This window comes from Cheilinus undulatus, linkage group 17 (genome assembly GCF_018320785.1).
Source record: "Cheilinus undulatus linkage group 17, ASM1832078v1, whole genome shotgun sequence".
NCBI classification, from domain to species: domain Eukaryota; kingdom Metazoa; phylum Chordata; class Actinopteri; order Labriformes; family Labridae; genus Cheilinus; species Cheilinus undulatus.
The window spans coordinates 23,325,012-23,351,498 of record NC_054881.1 but is presented as its reverse complement, the minus strand read 5'-3'; the positions used below and the strand labels follow the sequence as shown (position 1 = coordinate 23,351,498).

The 26,487-nt window shown below is 38.1% G+C and overlaps 1 protein-coding gene across 1 annotated transcript in view; it reads right to left on the bottom strand.

Annotated features, from left to right (window-relative positions):
• Positions 1 to 280: 280 nt before the first annotated feature.
• npdc1a (neural proliferation, differentiation and control, 1a) overlaps positions 281 to 26,487 on the bottom strand; it is a 37,458-nt gene continuing 11,251 nt past the window's right edge. The window contains exons 2-9 of the mRNA XM_041811621.1: positions 15,638 to 15,784; positions 5,918 to 6,031; positions 5,473 to 5,694; positions 5,279 to 5,345; positions 4,127 to 4,217; positions 3,922 to 4,001; positions 3,695 to 3,794; positions 281 to 1,307 (exon numbers count right to left, since the gene is read on the bottom strand). Of these exons, the coding sequence (XP_041667555.1) occupies positions 1,236 to 1,307; positions 3,695 to 3,794; positions 3,922 to 4,001; positions 4,127 to 4,217; positions 5,279 to 5,345; positions 5,473 to 5,694; positions 5,918 to 6,031; positions 15,638 to 15,784 (893 nt within the window). The 3' untranslated portion in view covers positions 281 to 1,235. The remainder of the gene's footprint in view (positions 1,308 to 3,694; positions 3,795 to 3,921; positions 4,002 to 4,126; positions 4,218 to 5,278; positions 5,346 to 5,472; positions 5,695 to 5,917; positions 6,032 to 15,637; positions 15,785 to 26,487) is intronic.

Genomic DNA, 26,487 nt, shown 5'->3' with positions numbered 1-26,487 from the left:
TTTTTTTGGTTTTATTTATTTAGTTTTTCTTTTGTTCTTTGGCTTAATCTTGATGGCTTTCATGCTTTTATTTGTAGGATAGGACAGTAGATAGAATCCCAAACTGGGAAGTGATAGAGCAGGTAATGACATGTAAGAAAGACGCCACAAGCTGGATCCAACCTGCTTCAAGACCAAAAGCCTCTTCACACGGAAATAACCATTAGGCTACTGGTGCCCTGGTTTAATTCCAAGTGTATACTGTGTTTAGCACAGAAGAGAAACACACATAATTTTCACATGTGGTAAAAATTTTTAATTCCAATGCTTGGTCTGCATGTACAAATATCTATAAAAAGTGAACACTTCACTCTTTTTCTGTACATTTTGAAGCATGGGGGTTAACTTCAGAGCGACAGGAGGATGAAGAGGAAAGAGGGACATGTAGAGAGATATATATTTACCATCTAAACATCCATCATTATAGTTTGTCTCCAAATATTTCATTCAAGTGCTCAGAGGTTCCCTTCAACTTTACAGTCCCCTAGCAACAGGACACAAACATACAGGAGGCAGAATAATCATCAAAGCATCGCCATGATTCAAACACGGTCAAACCATGCAAACAGACATCATCAAGTACTTCATTCCAAAGATTTATATATTAATAATCTATCTTCTTAAAATATTTTATGTGCAGTTCATAGATGAGGAATAAAATCAGCAACAGCAGCGCTAACAATTTTAATGCTAAACTTTGTGTTTTCAGAGGCATCGCAGAGACCTGATTGGACAGATTTCCTGGGAATCTGTCTGGAATGTGGTTCAGCCACGAGCTTAGCAAGACAAAAAACAAAGGAGGGCACCCGTTTCTTCACTGAAGTTGGTGTGTTTTTGTAAATGTCTGTGATCACATTCTTTGGAAACAGCAGCAGAAAATGGAGGAAAACAAAAAACGGAGCAGAAAAATTGAACATACAGTTACATAGAGACTCTAAAAACATTATGTTGATAGAAAGGAATGCGCAAAAACAATGACACAAATATATAACAAGGAAACCCACATATTTTTGAAGAATTAAAAGCAGGGCAGAAAGAGTAAAGGGCCAAGAAGAAAACAATCATCTTTATCACCTCATCCTCTGTCAGTATTCTTCATTTCTATGCATGCAGTGTGAGATCAGGAGCTTCCTTCCACAGAGATGGGCTTGTGTATGTTGATATGAGTGTGTGTCAGTGTGTAAAGTGTCTATCATTCATTTCTGATTCCCCTGGTACTGTAAAGTCGAGTCATCAAACAGGGGGTTCTTCACTTCCATCTCTCCTGTCTGCAAAAGAAGAAAGAAAAAGGAGCTATGGTCATAAAACAGAACCAGAAATAATAAATTATATGCCAGACTCTGGACTAAGACTCATTTCAGATTATATAGTGCTGAGGTTTTTAGCTGGTTTAGCCTCAGGACGGAACCACCACCACCTTAGTGAGGAATCTAGACCCACATACTCGAACATTTTCAACCATTCAAATGCATTTAACTTGCTGCAGCTTGGACTTTAGATGAAATATAGCACATGGTTAAACAAAGAGACAGGACAACATAAACCAAACGTTTAAAAAAGCCTATTATTACTGAAGTCCTGGGACGACATGCATGCAGACATTTTTGTACTGTTTCCTGTGATCATGTAAAATTACATTTTCTGGAGATCTCTAAACTGAACACATTATCATGTAAAAAACAGCTTTATCATCCCAGAATAAGGAGATGAATAATTTAAGATCTTGATAAAACAACTAAAATGTACTTTGAGTAAAATAAAACATGGATGTATGCCATCTTAGGTAGGGCTGCTCCATTATGGCAAAATCTTATTGAGGACTATTTTAAATTATTTGGGGGTTACAACTATTTAATACAGTTACACACTAATTTTACATCATCTGCATTTTGTAGCTCCTTTGCTTTCTACACTAACTGGTCTACTTGTAGGACTCCCTCTGCTCACTTAAATTACAGGGAGAGCTCAATTTTCCAAACATGACAGAACCTATAGACAACATGAGCACAACACAACAAGTGGCAAAGAAATCAATCAAATTTAAACTCTATTAATTGCATAGGACTAATCTTAGAGCCTTATAGATTTTAGCTCTAATTTTTTTTCATTAAGCTTCATTTACGATCCTATGAAAGCAGCTCCATGACCCAGTGTTGGGTCTCAACACACCGGTAGAGAACCACTGATACAGGACACTTCAAGAGATAAGAGAATATAATTCCTACATGAAAAAGTGGTGGATGAACTGTGTTGTTCCAGAGTTAACACTTTATGTTGTAAAATGGAGGAAAAGCATTCATGCTGGACATTGGAGTCATAACCTCTGCTGCAGTCAGCTGTCTCCTTGCCAATCACAGCTCATTCTCTCAACAAGGTGGGCCATTGTAATATGGCATTCTTCTCACTGACCCCTGCTTCATGAATTCTGATCTTACAACAAGGCAAGAGATTTTGTTTTGCACCCTCATACTTATGGCCATGCTGCCTAGGAACTAAATTACATTGTATTTGACATGCTTTTTTATAGATGCAACTATCTATAAGGGGGTTTCTGGCAACTTAGTCCCTGAAAAATCAAAGGATGCTGCTTGACAAGGGAGCATATTTTGAGCAGAGCCTTCATCGCCAAGCAAAGCTGTATTCATCATCTTCCTGTTTATTTGGCTAAGAGATGCCCATACAGATACATGATACTGGCTTTTTTACTGATATCCAATATGTCGGTATTTCAAAACTCGTTTTAGCCGATGCCAATACAGATATATACACAACTTTTCATTTTAAAAAAAGGTTAAGTGTCTCCAGTGCAAAGAGAGGCTGAGTCAAGCGGAGCTGAGAGAGGACAGGGGAAGTAGACGGTCTGGCAGTTGTTTTATGTTTGGGAATTCATTCAAAAAGTTTAGGGCTCCCTTTGAGTGTGGAGCACCCAAGACAACCACCTAAAGGTACATTTGTATATTTCAGTGATACTCAAGGTTGATAAATGATCTTTACTGCTGACATGTACAGCTGATATATTGGCCGTAAATTACATTTAACCTAACCTGACATTTAACTTAAGCTAATATCTGCTGATACCAATATCATGATGGTAATGTTGTGCATCCCTAGAGGCTTTCTTTTCTCAAGATTCTCAGTGCGTAAGATATGTTCATCAGACTTGTGAGCTGTGGCAATTTGATTACCCGTACTTAGTAATATGCCTGCCAAAATTAAAATCAGGCTGTAATGCAGCCGTCACATAGCTACCACACACCCACCGTAACAGCTGATGCATTTCAGCCGAGAGAGGAAAAAAAACTGGTGACTGGTAACCACCATCTAAAATGTGTTTTTTTTTAATCTTTTTTATTGAAAATTCTTAAATAAAACCAATCACCTTCCTTTGTCAGCTTCAGAAAAGAAAAATTGATACTCTTCTTTCAATTATAACATTTTAAAATTTAAATTCTACTTAACTGCTTTAACACAGTTGTGCAAACATTAACCCAGTGTTTAATGATTTTGGTTTGATTTTACATCTGTAATGGAAAAAAAAATGGTGGCTTACTCACGAAGCAAGCTCACATTTGGTGACTGTAAATTCATTTTTTATTCTGTGTGACTCCTTATAAAGTAAAAACATATATGTTTGCGTGCGCATGCTTCTACCCACAGGTGCAAGTCCAGGGCACTCGTATACTGTGAAGTCCCCTCCCAGTTCCTCCTCATCTGATGTGACCTCGGTATCAACGGTTTTCTGTTCTGGTTTGTGGCTACAAAGGACGGAGAGAAAAAAACACTCTGGTTGAGAGGCGACAAAGTCAGAGGATGTGGTTAAATTATCTTTAAGACATTTGAGGCAGGAGAAGGGGAAAAGGAGTGAGTGGTAAACAAACATACTTCCCCACTGAAAGCATCTGCTGTTTTTGATGCTGGTAATGATACATCTGAGCACTGTGGGCCAGACGGTTATCTCCCACCTGAGGAGACAACAAACAGGATGTAAGTAGCCAGAAACACATGCTTGATGTTTTTAATGCAGAAGGAATGAAAAAATGAATGAAGCTTTAAGTTTATTTAAGTGAAAGATGAGTGGCTCTCTTACCGAGGAACCGTTTGCTGTGGCAGCAGGCGGGGTTGACCCTTTGAAAGCAGGGTAGTCAACCTTCTGAGCCAGACGGGATTCTTTCTTTAACCTGCAGGGGGCATCATGGATTTAATAAGTCTCCTGCACTACTGACAGCAGTTTCCTGCCTCTGGCATGAAAACACCCTTTAGGCTCACAAAAATGGAAGCAGCCTTTGATTTTCAGGATCAAAGAGGGGTAATATATTTATGAAAATAATTAATTCAAGAGTTTAGATAACTAATGTGGAAGAAAATTATGAAGAATCCAAGTTAATAACTTTTGTTTGAAACTAGCAGTACTCAAAGAGAGTGGTTCTCCACTGGACCCACCACCAAGTCCTCCATGAGCAATTGTGACCTGAATTTCTGAAATGTCATTTCCATTCAGATCTTTTTAATAAAACATAGTTCTGTTTGGATCTCTGACAGCGCAGAACATTACACACAAAAAAAAAGTACACCCCAAAGTTTCAGGAAGAGGTAACTTAGCAGATTCCAAAACGTTTCGAGACATATCCAAGATAGAATCCCAAAAAGTTCCCCGTAAGGTTCTCAAATTGCCCTCCAAAATTCTTAAAATATTCCTGAAAACCCCATGGAAAGACTGCTGAAAGGTTCTGTGAAAAGTCTTAACAAATCTTAGCTGTTGAAATTTTCAAAAAGTTCCTGGTTCTTTGTAAAATGTCTTCAGATTATCTACAGGTAAAAAAACCAAGTGAATATTACCAAAGGTGTCTTGGGAATGCTCACAGAGAACTCCCTAAAACTGATGGGAAAATTAAAAAAAAAAATAACAGGGAAATTTTCCTCAAAGACTTTAGGTAAATTCACGACGAAAATTTTTAAATAATAAAAAAAAAAAACCTGCCTTGTTTGAAGATTGTTCTCCTTTAATCAAAATTTAAAATTACAGAAAAAACAATCAACAGTGCTTCACAGACTCTGAAATAGGTCACAGAGCTGTGACTGTAATATATATATATATATATATATAACAGTCACAGCTCTGTGACCTATTTGAAACAGATCCACAACCCACTTTTGCGCCCCAACCCACCAGTTGAAAACCCCTGCTCTAAAATAACTGAACACTGTATTGTAACTTATAATTTGAAGTGCTCAGACTTACTTGACAAAACAGACTGTTGCCATGACCAATGCTAAAGCGCCCACGGCTGCAAACAGTGAGGTCAGAACTGTGGATTCACACAAAAACAAAAAGGCAGAGAGAGAGGAACAGAGAAGAGAATAATAAGACATTATAAATACGTAGAAATAGTTGTGGTCATTTTTGGTAAAACTGCTGCCGACTGTCACACTCACTGATAAAAATGCTGTTGTTCTGTTTTGTCTGCACGACTACAGGACCGCCTCGATCACCCCCTGCAGTGGCTCCTGTCTCAGGGGCCAGTGTTTCCAGTTCAGAAACTGAAGGTGGAGGGGCTAGAGTGGTGGTCTTATTTGTGAGTTGGTTCTGGTTTCTCTCTTTTGGGTTGGAGGTCTCTGTTTTGCCTTTTTTAGCATCTGTCCGAAAGGCTGCAGCAGCTGAAGGAATAAAAAACAGTGACATGTTCATAACAGATTATTGCCAAAGATTTCTGTCGATTAAAGGACATGTTGGTAGAAAATCAGACACTGTATCATCCAAATAAAAACTTACATTCCTACACAGAAAGCAGTGTAGGAAATCTTACATTACAACAGGAAGATTGTGATTGTTATTTAAACAGTTACATTTCAGTGTTAGGATTGCTCTCAGGCTTCTTACCAGGATGTTTGTTCTGCTGTTTTGTGGTTTTGATCACTGAGACCTGCTGTTTCTCAATGATGGAGTGGAGATAATCAATCTCTCCCTCCAGGTCAGAGTAAACTTTCGATTTGACTAAAAGAGAGAAAAGATTTTAGATTAACTTTTAGTTTCATGAAAACAGACTGTGCACATAGACTACAAATTCATCAAAAATTAGGGATTGCTTTTATGCATCAGTTAAATATCGGGATTATCCTGACACAACATACAGACTGAACAAATCCTCAGTCTGTCACTTTCATTAGAGGTGTTTTTAATTGTAATCTACACTTAAAGTTTTCTTTTGATATGGTCACCCTGCAAACATCAACAGACTCTGTACTGGGACACAGAGGAGCTTCATGCAGAACATAAACAAGCATGGAGACCAACACTGGATCTGGTGGAGTTCCTTCAGAATCTCAAAACTTCATGTTAAACAACAAAAACAAAAAACTGAGAAAAGCTACAAAATTTAAGACTTTTTGATCCCACATTTAAGACTTTTAAATTCATTTGAAAAGCCTTATTTTTTGCTAAAGTGACTTATCAATCTTTGATACTTTTAAGGCCCTGCAGACACCCCGATATCATGCATCCCTTGATGAAACCAGGGAAAAAGACAGGATAGACTCAAAGAATGCTTGACAAGATATAATCATCAGAGTTTTACTGATGTGAAACAAGAAAGTGAATATGGATTCTGGCCAATCTATCTGCTTTGCAAAGCTATTGGTATTGGTCCATCAGCAAATACTGTAGCATGTATGGATGTCAGTAAACATATGTTTGTTTTGAAAAGTTTGGCCTTTTTTCAGAAGTTTCATTTTCTGTCAGTCTAGTGACGAGTGGGCTCTTATTTCTTAACTAGCTTGCATTCTTACTGCATGTCTTTTCAATGAGTGGAAAACATTTTGAAGCAACAACTTTAAATAATGTGCAACTATTTGGTGTAAGTAGGGCAAAATAAGTCAGCATACAGGTATGTTTTTGACACATAAATAAATCCTCCATGTGTTACTCAGCATCTCTCCTCTGAAGTGATGGACAGGGAGTGTGTCCATGCATGTTGTTTGTTTGTGGACTGATAAAAAAGGAGACAATACTAAACGGTTGTTAACAGCCCTTAGAGCCAGACAGAGAGCCACATTCCTGCAGAGCTGTGAGGTCTCCAAGAGCGACCAGAGCCATGACCAGGGATGAAAGTTTGTGTGTGGCCGATGGGGCAAGAGGGGGAGGAAGCTCAGCAGGGGGGCTAGAGCAATCACCCAAACCTTGGCTTCAGTGGAATACAGTCACAATAGATGTTTTAGCTCCCTGCTAATGGAGGTGATCAAAGTGTTATTTCCCTCTATAAAGTTACCTGCAATATATCAAACTTTAAATTAAAGCTGATTGTAAACATAGCTGAGAAAAGGGCAAGACAGCAGGAATACAGAGAGCTCAAAAAGCATGAAGAGACTTAAAAGATCGTTTTACAGGAGGTTGTTACAGTTAAACCAAGAAACGTACAGCTGACTTGATTTCTTAATAAAAATGAACAGTGTTATTGGATCCAGCGACATCATTAATGATTATAGTGTCACTTTCACGCCAGAAGGCCGGCCATCTGGCTGAGCTAATGTGTACGATATGACATGGCAGCACTTTCTCTGTCAGCTTTGTTTTTTCTCTTACCCCCCTCCACTAATGGCCATTTAGTACGCTCCATAGCAGGTGTCTGCGGAGGCGGGACGCACCATCTGTACTTTGCAGGTGGCTGCGAGCTCCAACCGTGGCCATGGGAGCGTGTGGTGACCCAGGTTTGAATTTAAGACAAGACTCTAAAAAAGGTGGGTTTTTTTTTTGTGGTATTGACAGTGCTGTCACTTTAAGTTTAAAACTAGAGTATTTATTTTAAGGGAAATCCCAAGACCCCAGAGGCAAGAGTGGAGACATCACTTCTGTAAAGACAAGTACTCACTGTGTGTATGTGTGTGGTTTGTCACACTGTATCTAAGCACACCTCCACCTCCCTGTGTAAGAGAGTTTTGTCACCAGCTCGATAATGACCCATAACCTGTTGAGAGACACCCAGGGGGCTGCTGGGTACAACAAACAAACACTAAACAGCTCAACAGAGACTGAGGGTCGCACACATCTGTGGTCTTTTTTTCCCACTTAAAAACCTTTAACATTTCTCTACGTACACAAGAAAAGTCTTCCTGTCAGCCCCCCTAACCACAAGGACAATTAAACAAACCTTGTTAGTGTATTTACTTTATACCCTATATTTACTTTTTTAGACAACAATAGTGATTGAATACTTGCAGTGGAAAGGGCCAACATTACATGCAAGCACAGAGGTTCACTTATATTCAGCAATTTTGACATTTAACTTATTTGATTTATCTGAAAATATCTTTTGTGTACTCCTCTAATCTAGACATTTGCTCACAAAAACCAACAATGAATTTAAGTCTCTGACAAGAACTTTAACTCTTGCTGTTTTCTCAGCATCCTAGATTAAACAACATTTATCTGTGATCAGCTTGATATTGTCTTTTTTTATATTGTTTTTCCACTGCCTGATCGACATTAGCACTATTATAATTACGATTTTATTGTTTAATATTGTATTTTATATCAATAGTAAGTTTAAAGTTTACCTTTGTTATTTATATTGCCTTTTCCCATACTAAAAATATAAATATCCAACAATTAAGGTAGTATAGGAATGATAATCACCTGATTTAGATTGGATTACATTATTCTATAGTAAAAATACATAACAAACATGCTCCTCTCAACCAAACAGCAAATAACCCCTTGGTGTTGCCCTCTTGCGGCCAATTCCAATTCGGTGTGTTCTTCTGCCCTCTAGTGGAGAAAGTGGAGACTCCTAATGTCTGCCTGAGGATGTGAGAGACAGCAGGTCATCTACAGCAGTTGTTCCCAACCTTTTTTCCTTAGGTCCCCCTATCGAAGAAAGCTAAGCCCCCATTGGACCCACTCTGAAAAAGTACACATCATTTGTAAGTGTTTTCATTGACAAAATCCCAGCATAACAGGCCCATATAGACTTGTTCTTGACTAAAGATCTATGTCCAAACTATCCATTATTACGACAGTGTATTAGGGCCGCTCTAGGGAAAAAATAAATGCTAATTTCAAGACAAAAATTCAGGTTTAAAACATTAATTTATGAGAAAAAATTACATTTTTATGACTTTAAAAGCACTTAATGTCCCTGAACCCTGGATTACAATTCTTCTACATTATAAAGCCCAATATTTAAAATTTGACCACTGCTTTTAGTTTGGTTTCTGGTAAATTTTTGAATTTACACTGTTGTAAAATTCTGATTTTAAAACCTTGAAATTTTTCTGTTTCTAATGTAAAAATCTAAGACTTTTTAATTTCTGAATTTGGATTTTTTTCTTGTAAATTCCTGATTTTTGAAATTCTGAAGTGTTGTAAATATAATATTTTGACCTTTTTGATTAGAAATGAGCCCATTGGTTATTAGAATAAGGGAGTAATAGGTCATACTCTTGCTGATGAAGACTCAGGTAGTTGAGATCGTGTGTGTTGTAAGTGAGTCACCTTCCCACCTGTGCGAAAAATGTTGTCACAGCTTTGAGTCACTATGGGAAATGGTTAAACCTTCCACAAAAGTTTTATGACTCTCATTCTTTGTTTTAACAATGAGGAAGCACAGATAAGCGGCCAAACCAGAAATAAAGGGTCCCTTGTTACTACTTTTTCTCATGAGAACTTGCAGAAGTTCTCATGTGCTTAGAAATACTTGAACGATGGGGCAGATATTCTTTTTTTAAGATTTATTTTTGGGCCTTTTCATGCCTTTATTGGATAGAGGAGGACAGTGGATAGACTCAGAAACAGGGATGAGAGTGGGGGTGAGACATGTGGCAAAAGGCCACAGGCCGCCTGCGTACATGGTGCACACCTTAAACCACTCGACTATCGGCGTGCCTGATGGAACAGATTTTTAAAGAAATATTCTATACCAAAGCAGAGCCTTTTTAGGAAACTACTGAAGCTTTTTCCCTGAGTTTACAGCAACAAAACAGGTTTAAATACAGGTATTTTTAAGATTGTCAAAAATCAATGAAAGACAGAGATCTGTAAAAGTTGCAGAAATATGACGGGAACATTTTATGCAACTATCACTAATGACGCCCTCCAGGTTCAAGAACCAATCACACATCTCATAGCAACAGAATGAACATCGATGTCTGGCTTGCAGACCTTTGTAGAAAAGTATTAGAAACTTTGACTTTTTTGTCCTTTTGCTGACATTTTTACAGTTAAACTTAAAAAAAACCTTTCTATTGATGTGAATGGGGTAAAGGCAACACTCATACAGGGTATCCTGCACTTTAGAACTGAGGAAGTTGAAACTGTTCAAATGGTTTTGCTGACACTGATTATATCCAAGTTTTTAATAGTGGAAATGGATGTTTTGAGTAATCATTACTCGTGCATTTATGTTGGATTACTTTAAACTTTAAATTTCTTAGTTTAACTGTACCATGGAAACTTTCGTACACTTACAAATTCTGTTTAAATCCAACTTCAAACAACACGTTTGAGTACTTTTCATAAGGCTATGTGGTCTTAAGCCACTGCAATTTTCACTTATTGCTGTCAGATACTTTATTCCTGAATGCCACCCAGGGTAGGTCGATTAAACTGGCTAAAAGTGACAATGCCTGAAAGGAAGTCCTCTTCCATCATGTTCAGAATAGCATGCACTGTATATTTGACAATCAGGTATTACCTGTAGTTAAAGTCCACACAAAAAAACTATGACCAACATCTGGAGCAACATGCTGAATGTTTGTCCGAGTAAGCAAAGAGGGTGGGGGCTAAGCTGCTACCTGCAGTTTTAGGTGATGAAGACACAAACTATACAGTATAGTCTCTAGAAATTAAATCCTGGAATCATTTCAACCCTAAATAATGACAGTGCCATATTTAAGAAGAAATTGCTCTCCTGATGTTTTTATGTTTGCACTCTGAAAAAAATCTCTGCTGTCTCCATCTTTGCTGATGGAGGGTCAAGTTACACTCTTATTATTTTATATATTTACATGCAATTATTTTGATACATTTTAGAGTAAAATGTTAAAAACAGAAGCTATTTAGACCTATGTACCTCAAATATTCCTACTTATATTTTCAAACGTAACTTTTACATGCATGGTTTTCCAGCCTTTTCACTGTTGAGTTATTGTATAGTCATCAAGATAACTTGCAGCAGGATATTCAATTTGTCTATCTATGAGGCATAAACAGCTTTTCCATTAAGTTACCTGTTCTATATTTCCTGCCTGCTGTGTGTTACATCATGTTAGAAGATAAACACATGTACAAAAAGGGGAACAAACAAAGTCCTGTCCACTTAAGCCATATGAGTGTATATCAGAGAGAAAAGCCTGCATGGGAACAGAAAAGGATGGTCTATAAAAGCGTGGGGTGCATGGAGACGGCTCTGCCTTTAGTACATATAATTAAACTGCACATTAGGATCACATAACATTCAGAGGCTGTTTGTGTGTCCTCTGAACAAAGAGCATTGCTCCCAGGTATACTGTATGTTTACCTATGGCAGTACACACCTCCATGTCAAATACAAGCGGAGCCTAGTTGCAATAAAAACTGCTGGTTCACTCGTTCACCTACTGTGCACTTTTCTTTCTTGCTGAATGTAAAAAAGTAGACTAAATCTAGCATGAATTCATGTGATTTTACCAACAAAATCTCCTGATTTCCCTGCAACTTAAACAGCACTGAACTTCAATGATTAAAAATGTTAAATTTTCACTGCTATGGCACATAAACTTCTGACATTTCAAATTTTCATTTAAGTTTCAAGGTTTAATTAACAGTTTAACATCCATCCATAAATATGTCCAACATACAAAGGCCAATGATTAATATAAAAAAAGACATTTATATAATAATATTTTAAAAAATACCATAAACATACTATTTATTAGACAAACCAATGGGAGCAGGGACAAATTTGTTTTAAAGTCTTTCTGTCCTGCAAGTTGGTAGACTAATTGTGTAAGGTCAGATGGGTTCAGATTAAACTCAGAGTACAATGATGACTGTGATCAGCCGAGACTGACTGGGCTTAAAGTCAAAGAACTTTTTAATTGCACTAATATCAATCTTACCAATTTCAAATGTTCTATTTCAATAGTGTACAGGATTTTGCCTGACATTTCTGATTTAAAAAAATGTGAAATTGCCCAGTATGAGATGTTCAGGTCTCTATTTTTGTCACTACAATATAGAAACAGGTATCAATTAATATGATTTGATTTTATGACAGCTGCAATGATCATTACAAATCTGGTGATCTGACAACCTTTAGAGGGAGAGTGATATACATAAGAGCAAAGCCTGCTGATATTTTGCACTTCACTTTGGTATTTTCACCCACCCAATCAGTCTTGCCAGTAGTCAGAAACTATTTTGAATTAAAATTGAAGTCAGTTTCTTCGATTGTCTTTAGTTAAGTCAAAGGTAAGAAATGTTGAAAAAGCCAGTGTTTCTTTTCATGGAGTTAAATGCAATCATAGTTGCATCGGTCGCTCTCCTACCCTCGGAAAAATTAATCTCTGTTTCTCTCAAAATATGTAACCTAGAAACATGGTTTATGATACAATCTTCACTGAACAAAAGAGCTGAAAAGATAAAACTTTGTGTGTGTTGAGTGCGAGTGAATCACCTTGATGATGCTGAGATGAGGTTTTATAAGACTGAAGTGAGAAATTGAATTGAAAGAACAAATGGGCCCACTTTACTTGTAGATGTCCTTGTAGACAAACCGAGATTTAGAGCTATGCAAAAAGAAATAAAGGAAAAGCCAGAGGAGGAACTGTGGGCAAATAATGTGGAAAGTTTTATTGCTTTAAAATCAGAAAAACTAGGAGTATTAGTCCGTATCCCCTCAGGCAAAAATAACATTTCCTCTTAAGTGAGATCATTGGTTTCACTGTCAGTCATTAATGCGTCTAAATGGCTGAAGCAGCAGCTCTTTGTTGAGCTTCAAAGCATAAAGGGATGTGCACTGTCCCTGCCAAACCAAAAAAAAAACAAAACAAATATAAGGGGGAAAACTATAGTGATGTTAAAAGTTAATTTCCACGTTTTGTTTGATTGAGCATGTTGTGTGTGCATGTGACTGCAAAAGCGAGACAGAGTTGGTTTTCTATGCAGATCTCTGTGGTCTCTTAGGGGTTTATGTAACCACTTTAGGAAGCTTAACAGCGGCCTATGATACTCTGAATTCACAACACGGGCCTTAACATAATGTCAGTGTGATGCAAAAAAAAAAAAAAAAAAAACAACCCTCCTTCTCCTGACCTTTCTCTCTAATAAATGCTTACACTCCTCTCCTTGTCATGTTTGCCTCTCTCGCATGCTGCTGCCAAGTTTGAGCTGTATCCTCTCCAGCAGCAGACCCATCTGAATTATTAATCCTTCAGGGAACACACAAACACGTGCCCACTTGCAGGCATAAATACACATACACATACACGTGCCAGGCGCTCATGATATTTCCATTTCTCCTTCTAATTTCTGTCGCACTGTCTTGAATTATTGTGTGTGAGCCAGTACGGTGATGTCCTGCTTTGGAAATCCGAAAAATAAGATTTGTTCTTGCTGCATGGCTCGTTTCATCGAATGAAATTAGAGTCAGAGATGGAGATGAAGGGCGAGAGAGAGAGGAGAGGGAGATGCATGTCATCTAAGTGATTAAATCTGCCTGAGCAGGGCTAAATGTATGTGTGTGCAGACCCAGCAGGGGCAGAGCTGGATTAAAAACACAGAGGATCAGACTGCAGCAGAGTTGTCAGAGATATGCATGATAGAAGGACATAGAGCGAGGATCACAACAAGAACATAGAGAGGAAAGACTGGACAAGAGGGGAGCAAATTGGATGAGATACAGGAGAAATACTGAGAGGGGAAAGAGATCAAACTGAGACTGGCAGGAGGAGGAGGAGAGGGAGGGAATCAATAGAGAGAAAAGGGGGGAGTGGAAAAGAGATGTAGGACACAGGATGAGCAGATGAACTGAAAGGAAAAGAGGCAGTGACAAAGATTGAATGTAGAGTGACGATGTTCAAGAAAACAAGGAGAAAGTGACTATGAGTCAGTCGGTACTCTAACTTGCACTCTAATATTTCAATTATAACCAGAGAGAGGCAAAGGCTGCATCTCATTGAAAACTTAAGCAGGTTATCCAACAAGAATCGAGGTTCTTATTAGAATACAAATAACCTGGCTGTTCATTACTTTAATAAAAAGCTCTGGTATTTATTCTTTCTTCGCTGGCTAGATTAACATGCTGATGCCTTTACAAAATCTACAAAAGAAAAAAAAAACATTAGCAAAAAACCTGATGATATATGGTATTCTTAATGGCTGTAGCAACCAGCATGTCGTATGTATCAGACAATGCAATAAAAATCACACTACAGAAACAGCCTGAGGGCACAATCACACTAGACGAAACACCAAAAATATATAGTTTGTTTGACCAGAGTGAGTGCACCATATTCCACTCAGGAACGGCACCACAGGTGGAAGAGATGTACATAAACATAGGTTCACTGTGTGGATGTGACAAGCTTTTAAAGACAAAAAGTCCAGGCGAGACACAATGGTTTAAAAAAACAGCATAAGGCTCAGAGGGTTAAACCTCACAGCAGTGGTTAAAGTGTACAGATCTCAGGAAATGATTTCTTTTACATTTAAAAAAAACATCCGCTTAAGAAACATAGCAGGGAGGGAAGAAGAGATATCTTAAATGAATGAATATCACTGTAACATGATCCGTCAAATCATTAAAACCCCATATCCAAATGGCCTTTGTGATTCATGACTGTTTCTGTGAAGATAGTTTGACAGAGACCTGAAGAAAGGTCCGTACAATTTTGCACAGTGACTGTAATGACAACATAACTGCCCGTAAACACATTCAGAAGAAAAAGCATTGTTTAAAAACATTGGTGGTCTTATCAAATAAAAAATAAGTAGCACTTTTATTTTGGAATGGATTCCATTCATGTACCGTACCTTACATTCTTACCAGGGTAAGAAATAGACAATTGAACTGTTTGATTTACTGTAAAAAGTAAAAATTAACATTAAATGCAGGCATGCGCTGTGCTTTAAAGGAAAGATATGTGTGTGCATTTCGAAATAAGCGCTTCACGGCACATCGCAGAGTAATCGTTTAGCCATGTTTATTTTGTTTCTATGATCTGGGCAGTCAAAATCATAATCCTAATTGAAACTCAATTAATCACCCTGCACTAGCACATTTTTGTAAGTAAAAACAAGCAGATATGAGGTTAGAGAGCATTCAAGGTATTTTCTTTAATGTGTTTTAAAGTAATTAAAGTATTGAAAAGTGCATTCATAAAGTGCATATAAATGTACAAAATGTTAGCCAATCGATGCAAAAGAAAAACACTCTTTTTAAGGATGTATGTCTCTGATTAGTCCTCTTTCTGAATCCATTCACTTCACTTTAACCTAGGATATCAACCTTACTGGTTTTAAAAAGAAAAAAAGGTTTCAACTTCACACATCTTAAAGAGTGTAATTTAAGCCTTTGTTAAGAATACAAAGCTGCACGTGTGTAGCTGTGCATGACATTTTATTCCATACCATTATGATGGTACTTCCTCTTCACGCATTTTCCTTCCTCATTCTCCACAAAAAACTTAAAGCAGGGGCCACAGTGGTTGGATCCCTCCCTGCAGTTCTGCCGACGCTCCACGGCACAGTCTATGAGGGAAGGGCACTTACTGTGAGCTGGGAGAGAGAAAGAGAATGGCTTATTAGTAATTAAGCTGCAGCAACGATGACAAAATTATACTTCTTAATGAGTCAGTTGATTAACAGAAATAAACCCAAGAAGAGATGATTTAGCTCTTTGAAAAACTCTCAAGTCTTCAGCACATTGAAAAAGATGAGACATCTGACCTAAAACATCTGCCGATGTCAGAAATATATCACAGCTTCACTAAGTTTAAAATGATAAATGTTTGAGGTTCAGTTTATTTCACAGGAAATAACAGTATTCTGAGTTATTTTCTGCACTTCACAACGCAATGAACTGCACCTGTTAGACCCTGTGAGTCAGCTGGGTTAAACCAAAGTAAAGTGACCAGCAGCTGCTCTCACAGAGCAGACAGTTAGATAATCACCTGACCTGATTACACTCGTTTGACAAAACCCAACCAAAGCACTGAATTAAGCGCCCACACACACACACACACACACACAGACACAGAGCTTGACACACACACACACAAGCAGAGAAGTGGGTCACAGAATCACAGCAGGTGTGTTCGGCAGGAGAGAGCAGGTAGGGCGCGGGGGCACCATCAGAGCGGATAATGAGCACCAGCAGAGCGACACAGCAGGTCAGCTGAAGGTGAGCTGACAGAAAACACTGCATAACAGAGGAAAAGAGGAGATGATATAAGGTGGACAGAGTGGATGGAAGGAACCTTTCATTTAGCAGAAATCTGGGTCATAAAAGTGGGGGCTATTTGTGTCTAAAGATGCCACATTCAAGTTGTAAAACACCATTCAGTAGCTTTTATGCCTTTATTCAGACATGGGAGGGGGTAGTGTCAGAGACCAGGGAAAGAGAGAAGGGAACAACATGCAGGGAAAGGAGCCACAGGCTGGATCTGAACCCAGGCTGTGGCCTCCAAGATAACAGCCTCTGTGCACAAGACACGGGGACACTACCATTAGGCAACCAGTGCCCAAAAGTCTGATTTTTACCAGGAATTTTCTGGTCTAAAACAATACATGATTAGAAGATCTATAGACTTTTAAACAGGCAAATTGGATAAGCATAGGTTTTACATAAAGATGGACAACATATGTATCTCCAACTGTTGCACTAAAGTGAGGCCAATAACCACAGACACAGCATGTCTATTGTTGTAAAACGCTGAATGTTGTGTCCAAATCTGCTATATAAGAGTGTGAAGCTGCTACTGTACTAGATGCTGCTGTTCTGTTGCTGTATTCAATTCACATTTTGTACTGCTTACTTATGACAGACCATGATTACTGTATTATCTGCCATCAGCTACACGTTCAACCCCAAAAAGTATCTTGGATGTGGTAGGGGGCTGGAGTGACTGGGAATAACGCCTATGATTACCTGCTACATGATGAAATTGTTTGTATTGTTTTGATTGAGAGTCACCTGGCTGTGGGATTTAAATACTGTCTTTTTACTAGTTAAAAGGTTCCAGTAAATGCCAAAACCACCGCACCATTATTATAAATATTAGAAATGGAATAGTGGAATAGTGAATCTTAGAGCCTCTCATCTTTAACTGCTAGAATTAGCAGTATAAATCCTCTCTATTTCATCATTATCCTTGCTGCTTATGCTAATAAAGGAATGTTGAGTCTTTTATCAATCATGGTTATTACTGCCAATTCTTTACATATTATTACAAATAATACTAATATTACAGCCAGATCGAAGAAAATATTTTATATGCCTTAATGGCCAGGACAGGCCTAAATATCTCATTTAGGGCTGTCCTGGCCATAAGTATCTCATTCATTATTGTTACCCTGCTTCTTTTCTTTCTTTCTAATTATAGTTACTATATTTATAATAAATCTCCCTCCTCTCTCTCACTGCATTTCCCTCTATCCCTTAACAACCCTAATATTGCTTCGGCAGATGGCTGTTCATCACCAGTCTGGTTCTGCTTGAAATTTCTAATTGATAAAAGGAGGGTTTTTTTGTTGCCATCAAAACTTGGTGGACCAAGTTAAATTCAGGATCAGTTTGGATCCAGTGCTTAATCAACACCAGTTCTTTGTTTTCCATAACCATAACACTGTCTCTGGTAGAGTGGCGCCAACCACAACCAGCACTGCCCTGGAACTGGCACCACTCTGGAACTGGCTTGGTGGAAAAGGGTGTGTATTGATTGAAGTCTCTGTAAACAAAGCAGTACGTCCGATCACAGTCGGCTGCACTGTGCATGAGAAATGTTCTCTGATATGAACTTTTGTCTTCCTTTATTTGATCTGTCTTACAATCTTTTGCAGGAAAACTGACTTAGAAATTTGATCTGCATTGTGTGAAGATGTTTATTTTGAATAAGACTTTGTGGTAGATTAAAAGGCATTAACATTAACTATAGAAAAGCATATGATAGTCTGGTTTGCTTCTGTAGGTCATACAGAGTCATCAAAGGAACACTGAGTCTGTTTCATAACCTGTCAAATATTCATCCAAGTACTTCAAACAGAGGGGTTCAATGCACAAGCCCCTTTTTGTGTCCATTTTGCAGTACTTTGGGTAGATTTGGGTTTAAATTGGGTATAAGTCAGTTAATGATGCTCCAAAATCTGAATGCCCCTGCAGAAATACCTGTTGCAAAATCTAAAATGCTAAGGAAAACCTTAAACTTTAAGCAGCATCACAAGTGTGCAAACACAACAGAGTAGGAAACAAATATCAAGACATGCACATGATACATACACACGCATGCAGACAAAAACACACTTTTTGAGCTTGCATCCTCACACTTGCACCGTAGGGCTGCAGATTCATACATGTCCTCCTCTTGTCATTGGCTGGTTCTGCCTCAGGGTGGATTGGCGCAGGTGTAATCTGAGACACTGAGGCTACATGGTTTATTCAGTTTATATCTATGCAATATTTTTTCCCTTATTGCCAAGTCCTAGCAACGTCTACATCACCTCCACATTAATTGGCGCCTCATCTTTGCATCTTTATTCCTCGTCCCTTTGATTGTTGCATGCTTGGCAGCCAAGTCCCCCCATTCATGATTGCATTAATGATCCTCCACCTTCTTCATCATTTTCTCTTTCCTCCTCAATCGTCTCCTGTTTTTAAGTGCCACGTGTCTCCTTTATTTCCCTTCAGTTACCAACCCTTTGTCTGATATCCTCATGTGTTTTCATTGATTGCATCTTTACCCCATGACCCCAGAGGGAATAAAATGTGTCCATGGCAAAAGACTGCACTGTCCTAGACGTAATTAATGGGAAAGTGTACACTTCAAGTTTGCAGTTCAGAGGAGGTGGAGAAAAAATTACCATGGGCACGTGTCTGCAGCATGTGCATGCAATTAAGACTGTGCAACATCTAAAAATAGAAGTTCAAACCTGAGGTTTCTCTCCAAGTAACTGTTGAAAAGATGTATGACAGTATGCTAAAGATGTCTCAATCACTCTTTTAGCCCAAGACAAAAATTGGTACAATTAAACTATTTATTACTATCATTAATTGTACTTGCTTATTTGTAATGACCTTTCTCCTTCTTGTCTAAACTCCTCCTGTGCAACATGTTGCATGAGATCTGTCCAACACGATCACAAATTCCCCCATTCATTGTGTAATATAAAGAGCCGCTTCACCGCTAAGAATGCACTACAGTACTAAATAAGACAGACCAGACCAGTGGGGTTTGGCAACACTTTCTAACCACTTTTATTTCTTCTTAGGTCATAATCATGCATTTAAAGATAACTGAAAGTATACTGTGTACTAGTGTTACGTTACCAATGAGTGTTGGTTTGACTGGTAACATCCCTCAGTAATGACAAGTGAGATTAAACAAGACTGTAGCATAAACAGGAATTACTTAAATTAAGGATTTTACAGTATCAAAAAAGGCAAGTCACTTCTCTTGGGCTTGTTTTCATGGACCAGGTCGCTGTTCTCACTATAACTGGCAGTAGGGATGCATGGCATTATTGGTATGATATCAGTATCTGCAGATATTAGCTTAGCAATGAAATTATTGGCATCGGCTAATAAGAAAATTTCTGCCGATATTTACAATCAATATTTTGGCTACAAAAACTTGCCTATATCAGCTGTAAACATTGGCCAGACAATAAAATAAGTTAGTGGAGTTTTAGGCTGGACCAACAGACCTATGTCAGCTGAAGCTTTTTTTCCCATCATCACGCCTTACATTTTAAAATGAGACTGAAACGTCTCAATTTGTTTGTCCTCAAAATTTAAATTATGTTTTTAAGGACTGAGCTTTAAGGTCTGAAGACATTTAAATATCTGCATCAATATCAGTATCAACTAAAATTCAATTGTTAACATCTGCGTGTCAGATACTGCATCTGCAAAAATCCAGTATTGTGCATCTCTATCTGGCAACAATGACCAGGAGGCATATTCACTTTACAGTTATGATACAAAAAAATCAACCTGACTTCACATTTGAGAAGCAATAGCTCAAAAACAGTTTCTTTGATAAAATATTTCAGCATTTTTTCTTTTAAATGAATAATTTGGATTGAGTTTTCACAAAAAACTACTGTTGCAGTTTGATTAATTTACTTCCCCATGAGAAAGACTATTTACTAACAATTAAATCTGTTTAGTTTTTAATTTTTAAGATTTATTTCTTGGCTTTTTATGTCTTTTTTTGACAGAGGACAGCACTAGTGGACAGAATCGGAAACAGGGATGAGAGAGCTGGGGAGAGACACAGGCTGGATTCCAACCTGGGCTGACCGCATACATGGGGCGCCCCAAAGTCTGTTTAATTTAAATCTAAATTACTTCATCATAATCTTCTCAGTCTTATTTGTACAGGAACCATGTCGAGTACTTCACATAAATGAAAAAGAAGTTTAATGCTAATTTTACATCTTCCTTTCATTAGAGTGGAAGAGTGGGGCAAGTCAAAGCAATACTATATTGATTAATTTTAGTTTGTTTTATTTAAAAAGACAATTCAATTCAACATAGTGTCAGGACAGAACATGAAACTAATGTGCTGCACAGAATGTTTAGCTATAACTAACTTTCCACTGTTGCCCCTTGCTTGGCCCTTGAGTATAAAGTGTATGAAATTCATTCATTCAGAAACATAAAACCATCCAACACTATTCAATACGAAAGTTCTTTAAACCTAAATAAACAAGTTATTTAAAACTAAAAAATGTCAGCACACCCCACAGAAGAGAAAACTAAAAATGATCTCTGCTGTGTTAAATCCTGCATGGCTGTTATGTGTGCACTGCACTGATAGATTGGAAGACATAGTAACAGTACTGTGAGGGAGCCATTTCAGTTCTCACCTATCAACTCCAAATCAAGCTTTGCAAAGCATGCTGCCTGGGTTTCAAGTCTCCTGCTGCCTTTTATAAACACTTTAACCTGTCCCTGTCTAACCTTTCTCGTCCTCATTTGATCATAACGTTGTCGTATCTGGCTAAACATTTCTTTTAGCCTCTGAGGATCAGAGGCTGTTAAAGCCCAGATAGATGAGGTGCAGACTGACGCACTCTTGTCAGAGATCAAACAGCTCATCCCCTCTCAAAAGTCCTTGACATCTTTTTTATTAAAAGGGATGGTGAATTCATAATAAAACAGTGTGTTTGCTTGGTTAATAGAAGGCTTGGTAAACAGGGTAAATCATAATGTCATAGATAGGAAATCGCTATTCAAAAAAACCCTAAAAGTATTCATTAGCCTTTCACTACAATAATTACATTGTCACTTTTTGTGCTGATTTGTTCACTCAAAAGCTAATGTTAATATCTAAGCATTAATGCATATTATAAACATTTTACATATGTTTGTTGTTTTGTGATTTTCAAAGGATACGATTAAATCATTGGATGTTAACGGACGAGACAAGGGTGAACACTACATCAGCTGCATATCAGCAGGTTTGACTGTTTTCATGCACTCACTCCTGAAAATGTTTTGACAATTTTAGGCCGGTTATGAAATCTGTCTGAGGTGGTTGTTCACATTTGCATCCCACAGCAAGACTCTACCTGTCAGACAGGAGAGAGAAATATAAGGTTGTCCCAGGAGGTAAAACATGATGTTAAAAGGACATAAAAGTGGCAGAAGAAGCTAAAGAGTCCTCTATACAACACCTTAATTTTAATATTTGTCTGTATTTGACTGCTGTCGCTAGTTCAGTAGAATTACATTGTCAACAAAAGAGAGGAGAGGAGCAAATTGGCAAACAGAAAATGAAATTAAGTTGTTTAATCACGTGCAAACAGCACTGGTTTGGACCTCTATGCTGTCTATGGTCGAGCAGCAGCCACAGGATATAAACATAACCACCCCTTTTCACTCACTGGGGTGGATTTGATGCTGTGCTTTCACATCAGCTCATCCCAACATTGTACAGAAAATTTATGTGGGGAGATTGCAAAAAAAAAAAAAAAAAAAAAAAAAAAAAAACAGAAAAAGTTGGAGTATAAAAATGTAACAGCTTGTATTCAAACATGATGATAACCTGAACACTTCTGGAAGTTTTCTGGGCGCACTGTAAGCTAATTTAAAAGGGAAAATGTACAGAGTCCCAATCTGAAAATACTGTAAAATGAAACTTTTTCCCCTCGATACTGAGTCATAATTTGTACCTAAAGTTTACTGATTCTTCAAGTGATGTGTCCCACTGTGAGTCATTTCATTACAAGTACTTTGTAATTGAGTGTGCAGACATAGGAATTAGTCATACACTACATCCACTCACTGTTTCAAAGTGTTCCTAGCATCATTAAAATGTTAAGACAAACAAGATGAACAATCTCAAAATTGTATAACAATATTGAAATGTGATATATATTATCTTTAGTGCCTGACAGACAGTATTGAGGAAAAATGTAGATTTTTACTGAACTTGTTGAAATATTGGAGCAAAAATGTGTCATCAGGCATCTCAGTTGATCCTGACTGTATGAACTGGTATGTGGATTTTTTAAGCTTTAGTTGCATTCATCTCAAATCTGCATAATCTAAGAACAACAACAGCAGTCATCATCTATCATCATCTGATAGTCCTCTTATGCCTCTGAGGTGAATTTGTCTTCACTTACGGTAAAGCCAGTGTCTAGCATTAAATGACTTTTTCCACGTGGCAGTGTAAATGCTGTCATTTCTCTTAACCCTAGAGTAGCACCATAAATCTAATGAGTTCCCCTGTAGATGTACATAAGCTACAGTGGCTTTACTCACTCACTTTAGCAGTATGAGCCAAAAGGTGAAATTAATTAATCAAGTAAACCAAGTTAATTTAATTTTGCAGAAATAAGATCATGTTGTAGATTTGTATAACATAAAAAAAGTTAAGTGTTGTCAGGTCTGTCCTTAAGAACAGAAGAAAACAGAAAGCAAATGATTAAATATCATGTTTTGTAGCTACTCAATGCTCTGAGTAAAGTTTAAATGATGTACTTTGACTTGAGTAAATTTATAGACCAGTACTTTTCCTCTACTAAAGTACATTTTAACCAAAGAAACATTTTTTTTTCACTTGAATACAATATATATAATAAAATATTTGGATAATTTGTGTACCAGCTCACTTTTTGTCTGAGTACACACATGCCTTTGAGCGGATGTGCAGCGAATAACGGAGATTATTCTCTGACTATGTGGCGTTATCCTCACTTCTTCGCTGCTAATGTTAATAAGGGAATGTTGAGTCTTTTAGCAAGCATGGCTGTTTCTGCTAATTCCTCACATATTGGTACAATTATTTCTGATACTACAGCCATATCCAAGACAATAATTTTTAGATGGATTAATGGCCAAGACAGCCATAAATTTATCTCATTTATGAAAGTTGCTCTGCTTGTTTTCTTGCTTTCTGAATCTCCCTCTTTCTCACTGCATTTCCAACTATCCTTTGACAACTCTAACATAGCTTTGCCAGATGGCTGTTCATCACCAGTTTGGTTCTGCTCAAAATTTCAGCCTGATTTAAGTTCTCCTTGCCACTTAAGTTTGGTGGAAACAACATTAACTGGGGCTCAACAAATAAATATAGTAGAGGGTGCAGTCATAACCATGTCCCCTTTGCACATTGTTTTGAGACAAATTTGGTTATTAACTGGCACTTAATAGCTAAAGAAAAAAAAGGGTTGATTTTAGAGAATAGATATGGAAAGTGCCCTCATAGTTGTGCAAAATAGTGCATTTGTTTTCATCAATTAACCTGTTTGTTAAATGTTAACTGTATATGAAAAGTAAACTGCACATGGCAGATTATGGAGCAAATATTTATAACCTCTAACCTGAACCCAGGGCCTGCAAAAGTGTCATACTGAGAGTGCAGACAGGAAGTGCTGCAGACATGACAGCACATGAGTGTCTTTTGAGTAGACCAGTATTCTTAGTTTTCTTTCCATCAGAACATTTAAAATCACTGGTGTTGTGATTACTTATTACTTTAAAGCTCAATATACAGTATTTTGGCTGCTTTTATTGGGGAACTGTAAATTTAAAGCTCTTGTGAGTGTTTAACTGGTTATTAAACTGACTGAAATTAAAACTGGTGCCCTTGCATGACATGCAGGTCGAAGACCTTCATTGACAGGACTGATTGATTTTTCTAGATTGTTTTTATTAATGCAAGATAACGCTGACCTGGAGGTAGGTACACAAAAACACAAAAAAAGCAGCCTTTTTCATGTGCCACAAAAAGATTCTCTGTGAATGATAAATTTGACCGTAGAAAGACAGCAGAATATGATTTTTCTTTGAAAGGGAAAAAACAGGTACTATATTGCCCACAAGGTCCTAAGAGCTTGAGGAAAAGCTGTGCGAAAGGACACACAGAGATTGTCAATGTCATCACTTGAACCCTCCTGAAAGGGCTCCATGTCAGTGAAGCACTCCTGTATGGCCTCCTCTGTGTCCTTAGAACAAACCTTTACAGTCTGTGTGCTGGAAATGTCTCTTACCACAGGCCGGTAGGTGGTCTGGAAGTGAACCAGGCCATGATCTGATACCCCCAGAGGAGGAAGCGGAGTGGACCTGTATGCTCCCTTCACGTTGGCATACATGAGGTCAAGGGTCCTGTTCTCTTTTGTAGCACTGTCCATGTATTGAGTGAAGTTCGCCAGGACAGGAGAGAGAGAGACATGATTGAAGTCCGATCAGTCTGATCAGTATGAGGGCTCTGGGGTATTGTGATTGCAAACCACTGATCGCTGCGTGGATGACGTCACTTGCGCTGGAGGCTGCAGCCGAAGGTGGGATGTAAACGAGGACAGCAAGGGCGCAGGAAAACTCCCGTAGTAGACAGTACGGTCGTAATTCCACAGCCAGTAGCTCCACGTCCGGAGTGCATGTGTAGTCCTTCACAGCAATACGTCTGGGATTACACCATTTAGTGTTAACAAAGACGGCAAGACCTCCTCCCCTCTTCTTTCCTCTCTGGGCTGCTTGGACCAGAGTGAAGCCGCTTAGCTCTGTACTATCCGGACATGTCTCCCTGAAGCAAAGTAAGCTGCACTCCTTGTAGACCTGCTCGCTCTTCACCAAGTCCGCCAGTACGTCCATTTTGTTGGCAAGTGGCCTCACGTTCCCCATGATGCTGAAGGGCAGAAAAGGCCTAACTCCCATGCCCTTCTCCCTCCTCTCTCTGACTTTGACGCCCGCTCTTGTCCCTCGGCGCGTTCTTCGTCATATCTCCTCCGGGATAGGTGCTGCAGGTGGTCCCGCTAGGTCTTTGAGGAGCAGGAGCTCCTGTCGGGTGTAGACGAGCATTTCCAGACAATAAAAGGTCCCGAATGAAAACGAGTTAAGTCCGCAACTAAAACCAGCCAGCAGCGCAAACAGCTGAGCACAAATGTATTTACAATAACTTACAAAATACTGGCAAAAAAAAATTTAATGATAGAAAGGAGATCTGTGGCGAAAAGGGGAAGCTGTCTAAGTAGCCTGATTTATGCTGGACGCATCCGCGGAGTTGGGAGTGTCCACGCGCCAAAAGTGACGCAAAATTTTCAGACACGCCCCTTCGCGGGGGTCCCGTACAGCGATATTTCGCCTGGCCACACACATCTACAAAACTGTAGCAGATGTGGAAAAATAAGGGACAAGATTCTCCTTCATCACTTGTCGTTGTGTCACACAACCACGGAGCTGAACAGAAATCAGGTCTTATTGATTTTTAGCACAGCTGCAATAACCTGATATATATCTGGATATATTTTATCTGGAATTAAATCACAAAAACCAGTCACTCTCTTGTTTGATGGGGAGACACCTGAGGTGGAAAAACTACTAGACTATTGGACTCGAGTAAAATTAAAGTTATACTTAAGTAGAAGTAAAAAAAATAGTAATCTATAAATCTACTCAAGTAAAAGTAAAAAGTAAGTCATTTAAAATGTACTGAGTCGCTACTTCTGTTACTTAAGGGGGTTATACAGTGAAATATATCTTCTTAGAGTCAAATGCAACAACTGTTTAGGATGAGATGTGGACTCTTCATTTAGTATCATTTTGGCTTTTAATGAATCAGACAAATTAAGCATTTTTGACCCATGGGTCAAATATATATATATAGCCTACATATATTTAACTGCATATATTTTTGAGAAAAGTGATTAAATCCTTTTAAATCTCAGAATAGCACATATTTTACATAATGCGTGATATAAAACTATTATATTTAATCAAGTACCAGTTCTATAACTTCTTAACATGCTGAATG